Source organism: Sphaeramia orbicularis, chromosome 16, assembly GCF_902148855.1.
Source record: "Sphaeramia orbicularis chromosome 16, fSphaOr1.1, whole genome shotgun sequence".
NCBI classification, from domain to species: Eukaryota; Metazoa; Chordata; class Actinopteri; order Kurtiformes; family Apogonidae; genus Sphaeramia; species Sphaeramia orbicularis.
The window spans coordinates 21,560,703-21,579,316 of NC_043972.1; the positions used below are offsets into that span (position 1 = coordinate 21,560,703).

At 37.0% G+C, this 18,614-nt stretch overlaps 1 protein-coding gene across 6 annotated transcripts; it reads left to right on the plus strand.

Moving 5' to 3' along the window:
- The first annotated feature begins 919 nt into the window (after positions 1 to 919).
- kiaa0319 (KIAA0319 ortholog) lies at positions 920 to 18,002 on the plus strand. Of its 6 annotated transcripts, XM_030157832.1 has the most exons (17): positions 920 to 1,072; positions 1,747 to 1,976; positions 2,065 to 2,118; positions 3,209 to 3,837; positions 4,373 to 4,526; positions 5,067 to 5,162; positions 7,034 to 7,150; positions 7,230 to 7,377; positions 8,395 to 8,543; positions 9,043 to 9,212; positions 10,395 to 10,533; positions 10,624 to 10,783; positions 12,247 to 12,383; positions 12,559 to 12,681; positions 14,183 to 14,273; positions 14,367 to 14,458; positions 15,473 to 18,002. In XM_030157832.1, the coding sequence occupies exons 3-17, from the start codon at positions 2,076 to 2,078 to the stop codon at positions 15,628 to 15,630; spliced, it is 2,406 nt and encodes an 801-aa protein (XP_030013692.1). In that variant the 5' UTR covers positions 920 to 1,072; positions 1,747 to 1,976; positions 2,065 to 2,075; the 3' UTR covers positions 15,631 to 18,002. The 6 variants fall into 6 exon arrangements, with proteins under 6 accessions (XP_030013692.1, XP_030013690.1, XP_030013689.1 ...); XM_030157830.1 differs by having other exon boundaries at positions 1,772 to 2,118; XM_030157829.1 differs by lacking the exon at positions 1,747 to 1,976.
- The last annotated feature ends 612 nt before the right edge of the window (positions 18,003 to 18,614 follow it).

An 18,614-nucleotide genomic window follows, 5' to 3' on the forward strand; every position in this document is an offset into this window, starting at 1 on the left:
TCAGTATCATCACAATTTAGACCAAGGGTGTCAGAATAATTTTAGTTCAGGGGCCTTATACAGCCCAATGTGATCTCACATGGGTCAGACCAGTGAAATAATGGACCTAATAACCTACAAATAATAATCCAAATGTTTATCTTTGTTATCGTGTGAAAAAAATAAAATGACAGAATGGAAATGTAAATAACCTGAACAAGCGTGTACAACCTAAAATTTCCTATGGAAAATAAGTACAATTTCAACAGTATTATTATAAACACAACTTACAGATCACAGTGCACAAATGCACAAAATATTCAATAATGGGTATAATATTGTTAGCACCTATTTGTCATAAAACATTTCTGGTTGTTCATATTTGTTCAGGTTATTCATATTTTATCTTGAATGGATAGTTTATAAATGTAAATATTTTCATGCTGTAAACATTAATTTTTTCACATTAAACCAAGAAGACAATTTGGAGTTGTCGTCGTTAATAGGTTATTTTGCTTTTATTTTTCTAGAGATCACATTGGGTCATATTTGGCCCATGAACTAAAATGGTTTGACAGCCCTGACTCTTAATATCTTCAGTATCATTTTTCCACTTTGCAAATTCATCCTGCGGACCGGATTGGAACCTTTGGTGGGCCGGTTTTGGCCCGCGGACCGAACATTTGACAAACCTGATTTAGACCGTTTTAATGCCGGTCTTCAAAATAAAGGTCATGTATTCTGTGATAGAGTCCTCCTGTTCCACATTATTTCGCTTCTAATGCTTTTTGCAGGTTAAGTATTGTACAGTGTTTGCATTTAATTTAATACGTCATATTATTATTATTATTATTATTATTATTATTATTATTATTTGCGATGTGGCTTTTTGTGAGTGTTTTATTGTGAAAGTGCAGACCGGTTGTGCATTTACATTCCCTTACCTTCACATCCATCATGTTTTCATCGAATAAATTGGAAACATTAAAACCGCATGTGGAGACAATGTAAACCGTGCTGACCCGGGTTAACTGGAGGACCAGTAAACCGGACAGCTGGACCTGGAGGACCGGGAGGAGCCGACCCGGGTCAGGTGAGCGTTTAATCCACATATGTAAACAGACACATCGGTAAAGATTACATTTGTTTTAGCTGTAAATTCAGTGTCACCTTTTGTTCCAGAACTGAACAGAAGTCAAAGATAATGTCGGGTGTTTTTTTTTTTTTTTTGACGTTCATCCGCTTTTGTCGCTCAGTTTTGCGTCTTGCGTCATTCGTGGCGAACTCCGTTTAGAAATATATTAATTTAACGTTTTGTTTGGGTGTAAAATGTAGGGGATAATGGGAAATCAGATGGATACTTTTAGAGCAGTATTGATGTACATATATCAAACATATTTTAGATGTGATTTTATTTAAACCATAGCTTTAAATTGTATTTTATTTCCGGTAATATTTATGACAGGGCTTCCCATTGCGTTTCATTGACGAATCCAGAAAAATCATTAAACTACAGGTTGTGAGTGTATTTTTTAGATAAAAAATGTAGCCGAACTAAAGAGACAATGATAAAATTTCTGATATTTATTGAAAAATGTCCTTTACTGTCTAGAATTATTACCTTTAAGTAAAGAAAACATTAAAGTTATGGATTTTCTAACGGAGTTCGTTTTAATTCCCTTAGGACATAAATCTGCGCAGTATCCGAGCCTTACTAGTGGTTTTTCTGTGTTTTTCACTAAACTTCGTGTATCTGTTCCGTGTCAGGCTGATCTAACATTAATCCACGCAGATGTTGCAGGTGCGTTTGTTTCCAGACACATGGCGGGGGGTTCCTGCTGCTGGGCGGGGCTCCCGGTGTCGCTGTCCGGCGTCGTGGTGCTGAAACTATCCTGATACAAACTGGAGGCCTGGACAACACCATACAAACACACATTTACAGGGTTTTTAACCTGTACTGTGTGTAATAAACCTGATACAATGTGATTTTATGATATGAATGTGATTTAATTTCCTCTAAAAACGACAAAAGAGCAAAGTCATGTGTCTTTTTTTCTTTAAACTTTGTTGATGTGTTTGTTCCAGACTGAGCGACCATGTGGAGGAAGACGTTTCTGCTGCTGCTTCAGTGTGTGGAAGGTACAGATGATGATGATAATGATATCACTGACATTTTGTTGCATTTCATCAGATCCATTTTCAAAACCACAGGAAAGTTAAAGACTTGACAAGATCATTAACAAGTAGACAAATACTTGTAGTTTTTGAGTTAAGACCATTTTTAACAGTTTTTATTGAGTCTTTCAGTTTGCTTTTGATTCATTTTACTTGTGCATATGTAGATCTAATTCAAGTTTTATTGACGAATTTGATGAATATATTGGTTTTAGTTGAGTTTTTCTTTCATTTTAGTTTCAAGTTGTAGAAACTGAAAAAGATCTGGTGACAGATGTGATTTACAAAAAAACATTTTTCACCAAAGGTCAATTTGTCATTGGAGTTACATCGGATTAATTTTTATATGTAATTTAAAAAATTATTTTATTATTGAAGCTGGAAAAGCTGAGGTGTGTTGAGCTGAAATTAGATTTGAAAATAGAATTTGGTTTAAAAAAAATATCGCCTTGTATTTCATTACTAGTAGAATTAAATTTAGCATTTCTATTATTTTTTATATCTTGTAAACTGATTAAATTACTTAGAAATTTCCAGTAATGAAGTTAGACTGACAACACAGAGTTAATAAATCATTTTATTGCAGCAGGTTCACACTGTAACAGCTACTTTTACACTATTATTGACAGAAACCAGTCCTCAAAAAGCTCCACACTTTCATCTCTAAATTTAATCTAATATCTCATCCTTTTCTCTCTGTTTCTTTATTCCTTACAGTCAAATAAGTTCTATTGATTAAAACGGACAGATATTTTTTTAAGTGTCAAAGTGTCAAAGTGTCAAAAGCACCAGAGTTTTGCCTTTTAGCTCCTATACTGTTGGTTTTCATTGTGGAGAGCGCAGGTGTTACTCAGGACATAAACATGGTTGTGTTATTTCATTTAGTTTTCCCTGGAGGTATTCCAGTGAACCAGCATGCATTGCTACAGGGCCTAGAACCAATCCGTCTGTGGGATGCAGCTGTTGTCATGCTACTGTTACACCTATGTGTCTTTATGAGTCAAACCTCTGCTGTAAAAACATCTACTGGACTTTAACCCTGTTGTTGTTGCAGCTGTAGTGTCGTCTCAGTGCTGGCAGGGGGCGACCTTCTCTGAGGCCGTGGTGTCTCCGTCCGTGGACAGCAGTGGGATCCTTCGTGTTCCTGGGGTGTCGTCGCTGCCCCAGTGCGTGGCGGCGTGCTGCGACCTGCGGGGCTATGACCTGGCCTGGCTGTTCAAGGGCCGCTGTTATGTTCTGAGCTGCCAGCAGAAGGCGGACTGTCATCCCCGAGATCGACGAGGGGCTGACTCTATCCTGGTCTTCCTGCGCCGGCCAACCCCTCAGACCCTGGTCCTGCAGTCTCTGGTCAGAGGTGAACCATACGGTGGCCGCTGGAACCCCCTCTCTAGGTCCTCTGAGGCCCCTGGAGACCTGCAGGCCCTGAAAGACCTGGCTCTGTTCGATGGACCCCAGCAGGACTTCTCTGACCCCAGGATGCTGGATGTGGAATATTCAGAGGAAAACCAGGAGGGGGAGGGGCCGGAGAGGCTGACAGATCAGGAACGAGACCAGCTGAACCAATCAGATGCTGAGGAAGGTCCAGAAGGATGGACGAGTGAGATGAGCCTGACCCAGAACACCAGTCTGGAAGAGACCAGGACCAGGAGGCCGACTGAAGATCCTCCTGCTGAAGAGAAAACAGTGAGTCATGCAGTGGTGGGAAAAAGTTTTCAGACACCCTTAAAATGTGAATTTATCTGAAACATTATCATGAAGTACTGGCAGAAAGATCTTTTTTTGTGTTTATAAGATGTGGCTGCATCAGACAGACAAAAATAAATGGAGTTTTTTTTTTTTTTGTTTATTGTTAACAAGAAAAAATAACAAAACTAAATTCTTGACAATTTCAACTTCTCCTGGATGTGTTTCATTGTTTTGCTCAAACATTCAGTTTTGACGTTGATGGAACAGAGCATGTGCAGACGAGAGCATGTGGGTTTGGAGGATGAAGTTCATTGACTTAAGAGTGATTCTTAATGCAATATATCACAAAAGTATGAGGCGTCTGAAAGCGTTTTTGCACCACTGTATGTTTAAGATGTTTAGGAAACCTGTCACCCAGTGTAGTGACGATGCTCAGTGTGTGTTTGTGTTTCTGATGGTTTTCAGACAATTTATTCAACATCTTTATCCAAAAAAAACACAAGCAGTAAAGCTGTATTTTTTTTTTTTACAGATGAAAACACAGAGGAGCACCGGAGCTACATCACTCTCACCATCGTCACAGAAACCAACAGCTGACTCCACCCAACCGCACCATATAAGGACGTCACTTCCTGTCACTGCTGCACCTGGTTGGCCCGTCAGCAGCAGCACATCCTCTCAGACAGGTAAACCTGAGCTGATAGCTACACATTAGACACTTGTGGTGCATCCGAAAAGCCCAAAGAATGCCTCCTATATACTTGTCTTAACTGCTTTTCCTGGATCTCAGTGGAAAATGGAGCTTATGTAGGTCATCTGTGGTAAAACTACAATATCCTGAAAATGGAATGTAAAAAGTGCATCTTGGTTACTTTCCCTGGTGTGCTTTTACTGGGATATTTAATGCAGGAAATAAACATGGACAATGTGATAAAAATGTGAATTCATTGCCAAGGTTGGAAAGGACATCGACCTAAATAAAAGCTAAAGCTGCACTAATAGTCAGTCACACTCATATCCTGTGAAGATGGATCCTGAATCAGCATGATTATGTCGGAAAAGTAAATTTATCCTCAATAAGCATAAAGTTATAAATTATGTCTATACATTTAGTACTGTACTTGTGGATATTCTTATGTTTATTTGTTGAATTAAAAACATCTCTCTCAGTGACTGTAATGACACTAACAGAACATCTCCTTCTTTGATTTGTCTTTCACCTGTAGTTCCACCGCTGTCAGTGTCTTTTGGAAACACTGTCGTGCAGACGACTTCACCCACAATTAAACCTGAAGCTTCAGTTCGTTCTGAACCCACAGCTGGTATTGAACACACACACACACACGCGCACACACACACACACACACACACACACACACACATACACATACACATACACATACACACATCAGAAATCAGCTGACTGCATGACCGATACAACAAGAAGTCAGACCTAACACGGACGCTACAATATTTTATTCTCTGAAGACAGTGCTTTAGTATGTTTAAATGTAGTACCGCTGACGTCCACTAGATGCTGCTTCAAAAAGCCCTGGGTTCCCCCTTCTGGAACTCTTTTTTTGATTTCATTTCCAAGGCATATGGGTGCCGTATTTAGCCATCTCCCCTTACTGCTATTTTTGGTCTTATTTCATGCACAGATGACTCAGTTCCTTCAGCTAACCTACAAAAAGTTGTGGCCTTTGCATCTTTACTAGCTAGGCGTACCGTTCTCTTCAAACAGAAGGACTCATCACCTCCAACACACGATCAGTGGATCAGAGACATCATGCTTAATATGAGGTTAGAAAAAATTAGGTGCACCCTAAATAACTCTATCAATAAATTTTACAAAATATGGGAGCGTCTCTTACACTGCGTGAATATGTTGCGTGGCTTGGAACTTTAAAAACATGTTAGGTGTTTATAATGTTATTGACCTGTTTTTGTTTTTTTGTTTTTTTTGTTTATTTATTTTCTTTCCTCCTTTAACGGTACTAGAATGCACTGTCTTGACTGTCTTTATGCGTGTCTTGTTTGTATTGCCTTTTTTTTTGTCCTTGGGTTCTGTTTGTTTGTCATGTCCAGTGTCAATCTCTGTATCATGAGTACATTGCTTGAAGTTATGGATGTTATGCATTTTAAATGAAAGGTTCTGTAAATGTTGAAAAGTTCTGTAAATAAAATTAAAAAAAAAAAAAAAAGCCCTGGGTTCCACAGATATATATTGAACTTTTCTGTACATAAATATCAGTATTTGTTCTCATTTATTTATTTGGACCCTCTAACAGGTAATCCAGTCTGTCTGGAAGTTATTGCTCTAATAATACAGAACCAAAGCCCCGCCCCTTCCAGAAAACATGTATGACAGTCAGCGGTGAGAGAAGAGTTAAATTTTGTTCCTTTATATACTCCAAAATTTACCCACATGATCTTTGTCAATTTAAAAGATAATTTTACAAGTTAAGAAAGTTGCAGTTTGTTTTAGAACTGATGAAGTATCATATTGTGAAAATACACAAATAGAAAGAGTACACACCAGGAAATCATGGAGGTGACATGACTGTAACTGTCTTCAGCTTCAACATGACCAGGCTTTAGTGTTTTCCCCTCCTTTAACACTTTTCACTTCACTGTCTGAGACTGAGGTAAAATGTGCTAAAGCAGCGACTATTTTAATGCTGACGACGTGTACCACATTGAAGGAGAAATGCACATCACTGATCTAGATGTTTCTTTTCCATCTTTGCCTCAAACTGTGACTTTCTCGGCTCATAACATGATCTTTTAAATTAACGTCATATATGTAAATGGTGGACCCAGTTTCTTCTTCACTTTCAGAGTTTCTCTTTATTGCATATGTTTTTTTTTTCCTGACAAACAGTTTGACACTGGTTTGATGATCATGAGCTGACAATAAGATGATGATGATGATATTGTGATGATGAACCTGTGCTCACTTTGCGTCTTTACTGGTTAATGGAACAGACACTATGTTACATCAACGTTCACATGATATTTCACATGCATTGTGTTTTAATCTTAATTGTATTTATATTCTGGAAACTGTTTTGCTTTGTTTATCTTTTCAGCTTAAAATTTTGGGTCAAACAGGCAGCTCTATTCTCAGCCCTAAAGAATGGTGGCCTGCAGGAATCCTCTGATATTAATACTGACTTTTAATTCTCTACAGACGCAGTGAAGATTCCACTCACCTCCACAGAACAAACAACACAGGTCATGACCTCTGACCCCACCACTACCTCTGCTCCCAGCACCAAACCCCTGACCACAACCCCTGCACAGACCGGTAACAGAAACATGCATCAAAACATAAACCAGGTAAAACTTAGGAACTCTTCTTTTAACTGCTTCTGGTCTTTATTTAGTGTCAGAGGTCAGGGAATCAAACCATGGTCCGGTGGCAGTCGTGGGTTCGGACAGGAAGCTGTTTCTACCAGTCAGCAGTGTGTTGCTCGATGGCAGAGGCAGCACCGATGACCACGGCATCATCAGATATCACTGGGACATCGTCAGGTACAAGAAACAACTGACCAGTCACAAAATTTACACACTGATGTAATTATTTTTCATAGATTTATGCTTTGTTGCTTCCTGTCACTGTATAAGTTTCAAAATAAAAGCCTCACACTAGCAGGAAAACTTAACCGTTTCATGCATGAATTATGAGAACCTTAGTTGAGATTCTTTTCCAGAGTGTTTTTATTCGTCTTTAGGTGTAAAAAAAAAAAAGCAAACAATGGGATTGAAATGTTTTTATGAACCTATTTTTCATGGAGTTACAAAAATGTTCACTCAGCTGGACACCATGTGTTTAATTTTTGAGGCAAAGAAGATATATTTAAAACCCATCATCAGAAAGTGATATAGTGTGTGAAAACTATGAAATAAAAACATTTTTCATGCAGCTAATCTGATGTTTTGTCACATTTTAACATACCCAAATACTAGTTATTGCTCACTTCATGGAGATAATATGCAAAAACAAACAAACAAACATCATTTTGAGTAAGAAAACTGTTAATTACAGTCTAATAACAACTAGCAATTGATTTACACTAAAACATGTTACTGCAGATCAGGTTTATCAAGAACAGAAAAGTTACAGTAATAGTATGAATGTCAGTGTATGGGGTGATGCATAAGCGTCCACTGTGTTGGCTGATGTGCAACTAAAACAACAAAACCCATGAATATATTAGAGAACAGCTGTAGAATAGCTGTCCACTGTAGTGAATGCATGAAAGGGTTAATTTGGAAAGTTCCAACAGGAAGTGTTTAGTTTCACTGATGCATCTAATAAAATTAATGTAAAGATGTTGTCATAAACTAAATAACAGTGAAATTCCTGCTTCTTAAACAATAATTAAAAGTTTAAGGCTTTTCTTTACTATAAACCTGTATCTTATAGTCCTTTAAATAAAGATTTGTTTTTTAAATACTGATTGTCTGATTTTTACATTTCTGGACTAATTCCAAGTATAATGATATTTTATATGTGGTTTTTCTGTCCTGCCCCCCCCCCCCCCCCAGTGGTCCTCCAGGATTAATGCTGATCAATGCTGATGAAGCAGTTGCCACGGCAACAGGCCTTCGGCTGGGGCGTTACGTCTTTAGACTGACAGTGAGCGACCAGCAGGGGGCATCAGACAACGCCTCACTCACCGTCAGGGTTCAAGAAGGTCAGATAGTTCATTTAAATTCAGTTCAGCTCTGGTTTGTTTATTCTTCACTGACTTTTAACAAACACAGCATTATGGCAAAAAAACAAAACAAAACACCACATCCTTAGAGGTGGAAGAGGTTCTACAGTTAGAAAATGAGCTGACTTTGAAGGTGATAAGTTGTGTGACCTGGGATACAAGATTTTCCACTTCTGCAAAAAACTTAGTCAACAGGCCTGAAGGTCATGTTTTCTCCATCATTAATAGTGATGTTCATGCATGTTTCTCCTACATCTTCTCTTGGGCCACCAAACATTTTGGTTGGAGGAAAACTGGAAAATGTTTCAACTGTAGACTGAATGAAAGTACATTGTTCTGAAGATTTTTTCACCAACATTGAATAGAAATAACATACAGTATCTCCATATTAAAGCCTGTACAGAGTAATAAATATCATCTATATCTGCGTATCTGAACTTGTTTTCCATCTCACGCTCTTGGATTCTTCATTTCACAGTCATTCCTCCTCCTCCAGCCAGAAGTTTCCCACCGGTCGCTCACGCCAGCGGCAGCCATACCCTCATTCTGCCCAACAACTCTCTGGTCCTCCGAGGCTCCGTAACCGACGGCAACCAGACTGAGCTGCACTTCCTGTGGGTCCGAGACGGCCAGAGTCCTGCAGCTGGGGTTAGTCCTCAAAGCAGATTTTCAGTAGATTTATTCATTTATTGTTTCAGTTCTCCTTCATTATGCTGATCTATTCTGTGTTTAGTTCATTAGTGTCTTTTAGTTTTTATTGAGTCTGTCATTGTGATTTGAGTTACGTGCAGTATTTAAAAAAAAAAAAAATTAATAGATTTAACAGTTTTTGTTGAGTTTTCTTTACTCTTTCTCCTAGTTTGACTCATTTAGATGACAAAACCTCTGAATATTAAAGGTCTATATCAGGGGTGCCAAACTCATTTTAGTTCAGGCACCACATTCTGCTCAATATGATCTAAAGTTGGCCAGACCAGTAAAATAATAACATAATAACTTAAATAATAGATAAACTGGAAGAAAACTCCAAGGCACTCTCTTTAAACATTAAAATGCCTTTATTACCATGGCATGGTCATATCTAGACCTTAAAATTAATTTTTGAACATAAATAGTCTCAAATCTAAACTTTTTTTATGTTTTAGAGTGAAAAAATAAAATTACATTATGAAAATGTTTATATCTACAAACTATACTATACATACTATTTATCATTTACACATATGCATTACAACTTACAAATCACAGTCTATCCACAAAGACCAAACATTTAGTAACAGACATAATATTGTTAAAATTGCTCTTATTTCTCTTAAGACATTTCAGATTGTACATATTTGTTCAGATTAGAGGTTTGTTCACATTAATTATGAAAGGATAGTTTGTACATGTAAACACTTTCATGTAATTTGACCTTTTTACACTAAAACAAATTGAAGTTTTTATTATTTATAGGTTATTATGGTGTTATTTTACTAGTCTGATCTACTTGAAATCAGATTGATCTGTATGTGAATCCTGAACTAAAATGATTTTGTTCCCCTCAGTGTTCATATTTTCAGTGTAATTTTTTGCATTTCACAAATTTAGTCTATGGACCGGATGGGATGCTTTGGCGGGCTGGTTTCGGCCTGCAAGCCACATGTTTGGCACCCTTGATCTATATTATTGAAGATGTCTCAATTTAACATTAACACTGGAGGAAACCAAACTATTCTGTTTAGTTTAATTTTTGTTCATTGTAATATTTATTTACTTTTCTGTGAATTTTTTTCCTGCTAGTTTTAATTACCCATAATGCCCCTGTTCTGATGAAACCCGTGTGTGCAGGATGTCCTGTACAGTTCAGACACTCAGGCCTCCCTGTACTTGGCCAACCTGGTGGAAGGCACCTACCTGTTCCAGCTGAGAGTGACCGATGCCCAGGGACGCTCCAGCACCGCCACGGCCACTGTGGAGGTCCAACCAGGTGGGACTGGGACCGCAGAGAACCAGCGCCACTGTGTGTAAATCAGAGCTGTTTATGTGAGTCAAATGTGTCCCCGTTGTGTTGCTGTAGAACCGGGCGGGGGCGAGGAGGTGGAGCTGGAGATGCAGGTGTCGGTGTCTCAGGTGTCGGTGTCTCAGAGGAACACGGTGGTCCGACAGCTGGCCGCTCTGCTGCATGTCCTCAACGGGGACATCCAGGTCCGAGCCCTACAGGGACACTCGCACCTCAGGTACTGGACCCAGACTGGTTTTACTGGTTCACAGACTGCTTTAATGTTTTAACCAACTGACCTGACTGGTTTCTGCAGGTACTTCAACAGTCAAAAAAACAATAATTTAGATTTTTTTTTTTTTTGGGGGGGGGGGGGGCTGTTACTCAGGTCAAATTTACCAATCCAAGACAGTTTGCTATATCCTCCTGACACCCAGAAAGATACAAATTTTAGCTTTTTTACATTAAATAATTGTCTTGATTGGAAATGACAAAATACTAAAATTTTTACAGTTACATTTTTTTTTTTTTCAATTTATGTAATGGCCTTTGTAGTGGACAATAGTTTTTACCATAATTAATTACCTTTTACTTTTTTAGGTTTTAGCTTGTAATACCTAAATGTAAAATACACAGAAATAAAATAAAGACACAAGCAAATAAAGTAAGTGTAAGTTCAGATACTATTGTTTAAAATGTTCTTTCTAAACAGAGGTGGATGTAGAGACGACAAAACAACTGACTCTTCATTAGCATCGATCACATACTGTAGTTTAAAGGGTGAAGAACATGTTATAACTGTAGCTGTAATCACTTTCATGGCATATTCTGGCATTTGGATGTCACAGAATAAGGTGGAAAACAACAGAATCAATAATCATTAAACAGTGTAAGACACTGATACTGTTTAACGATTAATCCTGATTTAACACATAGCTTTGGTTCAGAAATGAGAATGTGCACGTCTGTTTTCTGTTGATATTTGTATGGTAACATTTTCGTCTGTAGATTGACTTGTCTTAGGATGTTTTCACACCTCAAAGTATGAACCAGGGTTTATTTTTAGTTTGTTTCACACTAATTGTAGGCGTGAACTACACTTTTCATGCCCTACCTGTGTGCTGTTTTCATCTTCTACATGTGCTGTGTCTGTTGCTGATTCAAATAACTGTCAGCGTCTCCTGTAATAGTCTAGATCAAACTAAACCAAGGTTCTCTCAGACCTGAGACCATTTCTTTTGGCTGGACAGTGTTAAAACTCAGCATTTTCCTTTTTTTTTTTTGTTTTTGCCAAATGTTTTCTACAGATGAAAAATATGACTTGATCTTCTGGATAAAGTTATGTCATTTGGACTGAATAGCTTTTCTGCAAATCCAGTTTGGTGTGACTACATATGATAAAGTGAGCATTTTTCTGTTTTGAATATCCTGTTAGATACAAGCAGGAAGTAGATTTCACTCAGTTTCTGGGTTAGAATCTATTTATTTTTCGCGACCTGGGAAGACTGGATGTTTGGTCCACACTGAGGTCCAGAAGAAGTTTCACAGCTGAAAGTTTAGTTCAGATCCAACTCGGAAGTCTGAATGTTTATGGAGCTCTGAACTGGGCCTAACACCAGTCTACGGCTCTGACTGTGGTTCTGTGGGTGGAACATGGGCTTAGATGTGGACACAGACTGAATAATCGTTGTTTGTGTGCAGTACGGTGTTGCGGTTCTCGGTACGGGGGCCCTCGGGGCCGGTCTCTGGGTCCAGGCTGGTGGCTCTGCTGAGGAACCAGCTGCTCAGAGAGAAGAGCGACTACCTGCTGTTTAGAGTCCTGAGAGTCGACACCGTCTGTGAGTTCAGTCTGGACTTTACATCACATCACACTGCGTTTCAGTGTTTTACCTCCTTTTTCTGCAGAGATGAGATTTGGTCAAAAGCAGAAAAAGCATTTAATAGAGAAACCCTTTTCTGAATGAAGCCTTAAGTCTGTTCTGTTGGTGTGTTGTTGTCGTTCGTGTCCTTCAGTGTGTCTACTTCAGTGTTCGGGCCGTGGTCAGTGTGATCCAATCACAAAGCAGTGTGCATGTGACCCCTTCTGGACGGAGAACCTGATTCGTCGTTACTTTGGTGACGGAGAGAGCAACTGTGGTGAGTATTAGTGCATCACCAGACATAAAAACCAACCTGAAACACTGCAGAGAGTGTTATTAAAGCCTCACCAGGCATTTAAAGCACTTTTAAATCAAAATGTGTTCAGCATGGCTGTTTTCAGAGCACATACAGAGTGTTTGTGCAGGTCTTGAAAGTCTTAAAAAATATGGAAAAAAGTTTCTCTCAGTTGAATTGTAGAATATGCTCAAAGGCACATAATCTTGTAAAATAAGAAATACATAAGGAAAGCATGTAAAAAACTTTATGATTTCACTAACCTGTCAGTACTGGAATGATTCTAGTGAAAGCTGTTTGTGTGATATCCATGTACTTTTGTGATTTTTCATGTTTTGAAAATATTTGTCAATTAATAGGGGTGTTGGAAAATATTGGTTCTGCACTATATTGTGATATTTCATTTTACAATACTATATCGATATTAAAAACTACTGTATCAATATTTTTTAGGTATTTATTCAAATGCAGATATGGCAGAGGTTCCTTTTTGTTTTTTGGCTTTCTTTATTGTTTATACCTTATTTATTATTATTTAACACTGTTTTATTAAATAATGGTTATTTGAAGCATCCTAAAAGCACTTTTTACTGTCTGAGAGGCAGATGTTAGTTCCTTTAGAAACTAGGAGAGTTAGAAAAAAATTGTGATATAGCATTAGATCCTGTTGTGATCAAATAAAAATGTGTTTAGTATTTGTGTATATTTCTGGTGTAATTCAATTCTTCCAGGAAATAATCATTTTTAAAAAAGAAACAAACGAAAAATTGCCTTAAATATACTATTTTCTTTTGTTCAGACAAGGAATAGTTTTTAGATGTTACCTGCTTGACAGTTTCGACTGTGACTCCAGTCTTCCTCAGAAGCGTCAAATTATTCCTTGTCTGAACAAAAGAAAATAGTATATTTACATGAACAGAAGACAAAATGAACGTCTTTAGCCTTAAAAAACTGCCTTTTTAACAGTATCATGATATATCGTGATATATGGTATCATGATCCTAGTATTATGATTTGTATCGAATCGCCAGATTCTTGCCAATGCACACCCCTATCAGTAAAATAATTTACTGCAAATTATGCATTCATTTATTCATTCATACACTTGTTAAAATGAACTTTTACACATAAGAGGTACAATCTCAACCAAAAAAGTAGGCACACAAGTATAAAAGTACATAAAGTCAAGCACCCTGTTCATAAAGTAGATGTTTTACTCCATCAATGGACCCGACCAGCAACCTGAGGAAATGTTTTACTTGAGTTTAAACACCTCAGGGAGTAGAAAAGACCTTTAACATTTTATAAACATAAACCAAAACCTCACTGCTCCATCTCCAGATACTGCTGATGAACACATGAGAAAGTAAAACCTTCATGTTCTGCAGCCTTTCAGAGACATATACACAACATAAACGTACAGGTTTGGCTCCAGATGTGTGTTTTGTCTTCTGATGGTGGTTTGGTTTGTCCCTCCTGTCAGAGTGGAGGGTCCTGTACACCATCCTCTCCAGCTTCATCCTCATGGTCTTCATCCTGTCAGTCAGCTGGACCTTCATCTGCTGCTGCAAGAGGTAAACTGATCTAAAAGCACTGATCCCAGAACAGCACTGTGTTAAAACTATTTCCATCCACCTGTTCAACTGTGTAACTGTGTGTTTGCTCAGGAAAAGACAGACCAAAGTGAGGAAGAAGACTAAGTACACCATTCTGGACAACATGGACGAACAGGAGAGAGTGGAGCTCAGACCCAAATTCAGTGAGTCACTTCACTCATGTACTTTTTACAGTTTGTGTAGTTTTCCCATTTAATCTCTAATATATAAAAGACAGAAAATTAGACAAATGTGAGAAAGAAATGTTTCCTGAAAATTCCAGTCTCAGTTTCTGCAGCTCTAATCTTTATCAGTGTATGTAAAAGTAATTGTATTAGTGAGAATCTGGAAAAGTAAAATATTCAACATTAACAACACATTAGTAAGTTCGCAAACATTTACACTGGCTGATTAAAGTGCTTGTTTCACAAACTCTCAAATATCCACATAGGCTTTAAATTTCCTTATCAGTCGAAGTCAGTGACACATACATTACACTGTCTTCCAGGTAGTTTTAGAATAGATAAAGTGCGACTACTAGTTACAAATCAGTGAACAGTCTAGGCCCAGAATATAAACACAGGAGGACTCAGATCCATGGACTAAGGTCAGATCCAGCCGAGTCCAGACTAGACATGGAGAGAAGCATCATTTGGCCGATTTACTGCAAAAACCTGAACAAACTGCCAGTAGAGGTTCGAGTTTATACCAAATGTAGACTGTTTTAAATTCAAGGTGAAAATATTTCTCAGCTATGAAAGAACTTTATAACTGTGTTCTTCTCACACTGTAAGGCTTCATTCATTCTGGTTGCCATGTCAGTCTGGAGGACTGTATATTCTTTCAGTCTTTCGACTCGATTTTTTTTTTTTTTTTAGAAATGCAAAACTAAAAAAATAAATAAACATTTTTTTTATATGTAGTGGAAGTAGATATTTTATTTTGGTCATTTTAAAAATAGCTCGCAAGTCCAAAAAGTGTGGGTACCCCTAATATAAATAAACTTGTCTAATGACGTATGTAAGACAGATAAAACATAAATCTGTTATATTAATATAATTTCAGTTGTAAATTGTGCAGGTTTTGTGATGTTTTTCTAGTGCTGTAAAATGCTGACAGACATAATAACTCGGTAAAGTATCTACATCCTGCTCTTCAACCTGGTCTTGTCCTTGCAGGCATCAAACACCGCAGCACAGAGCATAACTCCAGCCTGATGATGTCTGAGTCGGAGCTGGACAGCGACCAGGACACCATCTTCAGCCGGGACCGACCCGTCCGCAGCAGGAACCGGATCAGCAGCCAGGCCGGCCGCAACGGGAACGCCTTCGGGTGACGGGAAACGTGACCCTCTGCCGACACAGAAGGGACATTCCCTTACATGGACGGGACCTAATGCAACGTCTGCACTGGCAGCTGAGGCGGCGCCAAGATGTTTGACTCCATTACCCAGAAACCGTCTGCCATGAGGTCAGCAACATCAAACAGAGCACTTTTTAAAGCTGAACTCTTTTTGTAAGAATTGACCCAATTGGGTTTTCCTGAGGACATCAGGATGACAAACTGCAACTTCTGCATGAGACAAGAGTTTTAACAAGAACCTGGAATCAAAAGGTTAAAAACAGTCATGGTGACATCATTTCCTGTGGACATCACTGAGAAAAACTGATGTCGACTAAAAAATGGATTGAAATCGTATTTTTCATTCTCATATGTAACAGAATATCCAAAAACACAAATGACAGAAAATATTTGACCAGCGATGCTATGGTTTAGTCCAGATGAGAAAAAGTTCTGTAACTGATGCGATATCCAGAAAACAGTTTGACAACAGAAATATACTCAGATAAACATGAGTTGTAAAATCAAACAGCATTCTAAAAATGACTTTAGTTGTGCTTAAGTAAAAAAAAAAAAAAAAAACAGATAGTAAAAGATAAAAATCCTTTCATTTTCCAGATATCCTGAAAAGTATGACAAAATACAGTCATGTGAACATTTTACCACCTTGATGGTATAAATAACTGCAGATTAAGTAATATACTTTGACTGTCACTGAAAAAAATAGATTCTAATCATGAGACTGTGTGGAATCTTTATTTTTCCAATGCTTGTGTCTAACAGGATATCAAAATAACAGCAAAATATTCACTTAAACCCAAGTTGTAAAATCAAACAGGATTTAACAAATGCGTCCAGATGCCGTAACTTTCCACATCAAGTTAATATTTTTCATGTTAAGAAAACAGTTTGACAAAAACAGAAAAATGGTGAGTTTTAGTCTAAGATTATTCTACATAAGAAACATATTAAAATTTTTTTTTTAAAATTAAGTTAAAAAAAAATACCACTTTTAACACCAAATTAGATTCTAAAAATGCTGAAATTTAGTCGACCTGATGTAATTTCTCCACTGTTGTCCTTAGAAAAAGAAGATACTGATTCAAATCTTATATACATGCTCATATTATACAGAAAAAAATTAAGAGATGAGTTAAAGAAATTGGTTAAAAAAAAACAAAAACAAAAGGATTTAGTTAAAAATCTTGCAGCTGTCAGTGAGAAAAGCTGATTTTTAACCAAGAAATGGACTTGGATGTTTGTTATGCTCTGAACAGAATCCAAAAATAAAAATAAATAAACTAAAATAACGTGTTAAAATGATGTTATTACTGAAAAAAGGCAACGGTGACATAGAAATGGATTAATGTTCAACTGAATATCCAGAAAACAGAAAAAACTCATGTAATATTAAACTTCTGTTTATTTTCCATTCATTTCTAGTCAGAAATACAAAATCAGTGTTTTAGAATTCTTAGAAACTGTACAAACCCAAACTGCAGCTCTCAGTACTGAACAACAATGTTAATAATCATTATTTATCGCTGATCTTTTAATACAACACTTTCTGTAAATTATAGCTTGGCTTTAGCATCTTTTAACTAAACTGATTTTCAGGCTGATGTTTAGAGTATTTCTAATATTTTATCCAAATTAATGATATATAACAGTGAGAATAAAGATCCGCTCTGTATTACAGCAATTTAAAAGCACAACAGTGACCATAGTTTTAATGAGACAAAGAAAAGGCCACGATTTTACATCAATTAAAATTCATCGCATGGCACGTTGAGACAACAACAGCTTCTTGTGCTTTAAAATCTGACTATAATTACAAATCTGTCATAATTGTACACAGTACAAAACTATTTCTCAACTATACATTACAAAAATTAATGTTTAAAAAGGGACAGTAACACAAATTAACTTGATCTTAGAAATAAACTAAAACCAAGTGCATGCAGACGTTTCCTACAACATTAAAACATGTTTTCATTTTCAAAAGAACCAGTTAAAAAAAAAACCTGTTAATTGCACATTAACAAACAGTTGGATGGTTTTACTCACACAGGGACATTATTTTGTTTATGGGATGCAACTAAAGTAATTACTAAGCTACCTTTTTAAATGAACAGTTTTCAGGATGTTCAATACAAACACAACAACCCTAAATACATCTGTTAGAAGGTTTTGTGCATTTAATTATTGTCATTGTCATCTATTTATGAATTAGTTGTTTGGTTTATAAGATATCAGAAAATGGAGAAAAATGTCAGTTGATTTGATCCACAACTCAGATATTTGATGCCCTGTCCACATAAATGCAGATATTTTTCAAACAGGTATTTTTTGCCACAGATTAAAAAACAAAACAAAACAAAACAACAATCTGTCCACATGACCTTAATTTTATGAAATATCTTCTAAACAATGTAAATATGACAAACTAAAAATAGTTGAATAATCTATTTTTTGTGTCAGATTTCAGGTTGTGATGCATCAGACACAGAAGCTTTAACCCATGAAGACCCAGTGCTACTTTTGTAGCACTGGGTCTTCAAAGGTTAATTTTCTCTAACCTTACCTGAGTGACTTATCATCATTTCTTATATTATCCACTGTATTTAGTGTTTTTTTTTCAGTGTAAATCATGTATTTTCCTATATTTAAATCGCTGATCATGTTGATGTTCATAAAAGCTCAGGTTAAAGTTGAGGGTTATTATATCAGAAACAGAAAACTGAAGAAAAAGTGACTTTTTCCAGCAAAGATGTCATTAACTGAACTTAAAAACAAGTGAGTCCATCCACTGTCATTTATCAAACCCCATTGGTTTTTACTGATGAATCAATTTTGGATACAATAACAGTGTTTCCACATTTACCACAGAGTGTCTGAACGTCCAAATGGGTCATATTTGATGACCATGAAAAGATGACAAACTGCACTGATTATTTAAATGTATTGATAGGATTAGTG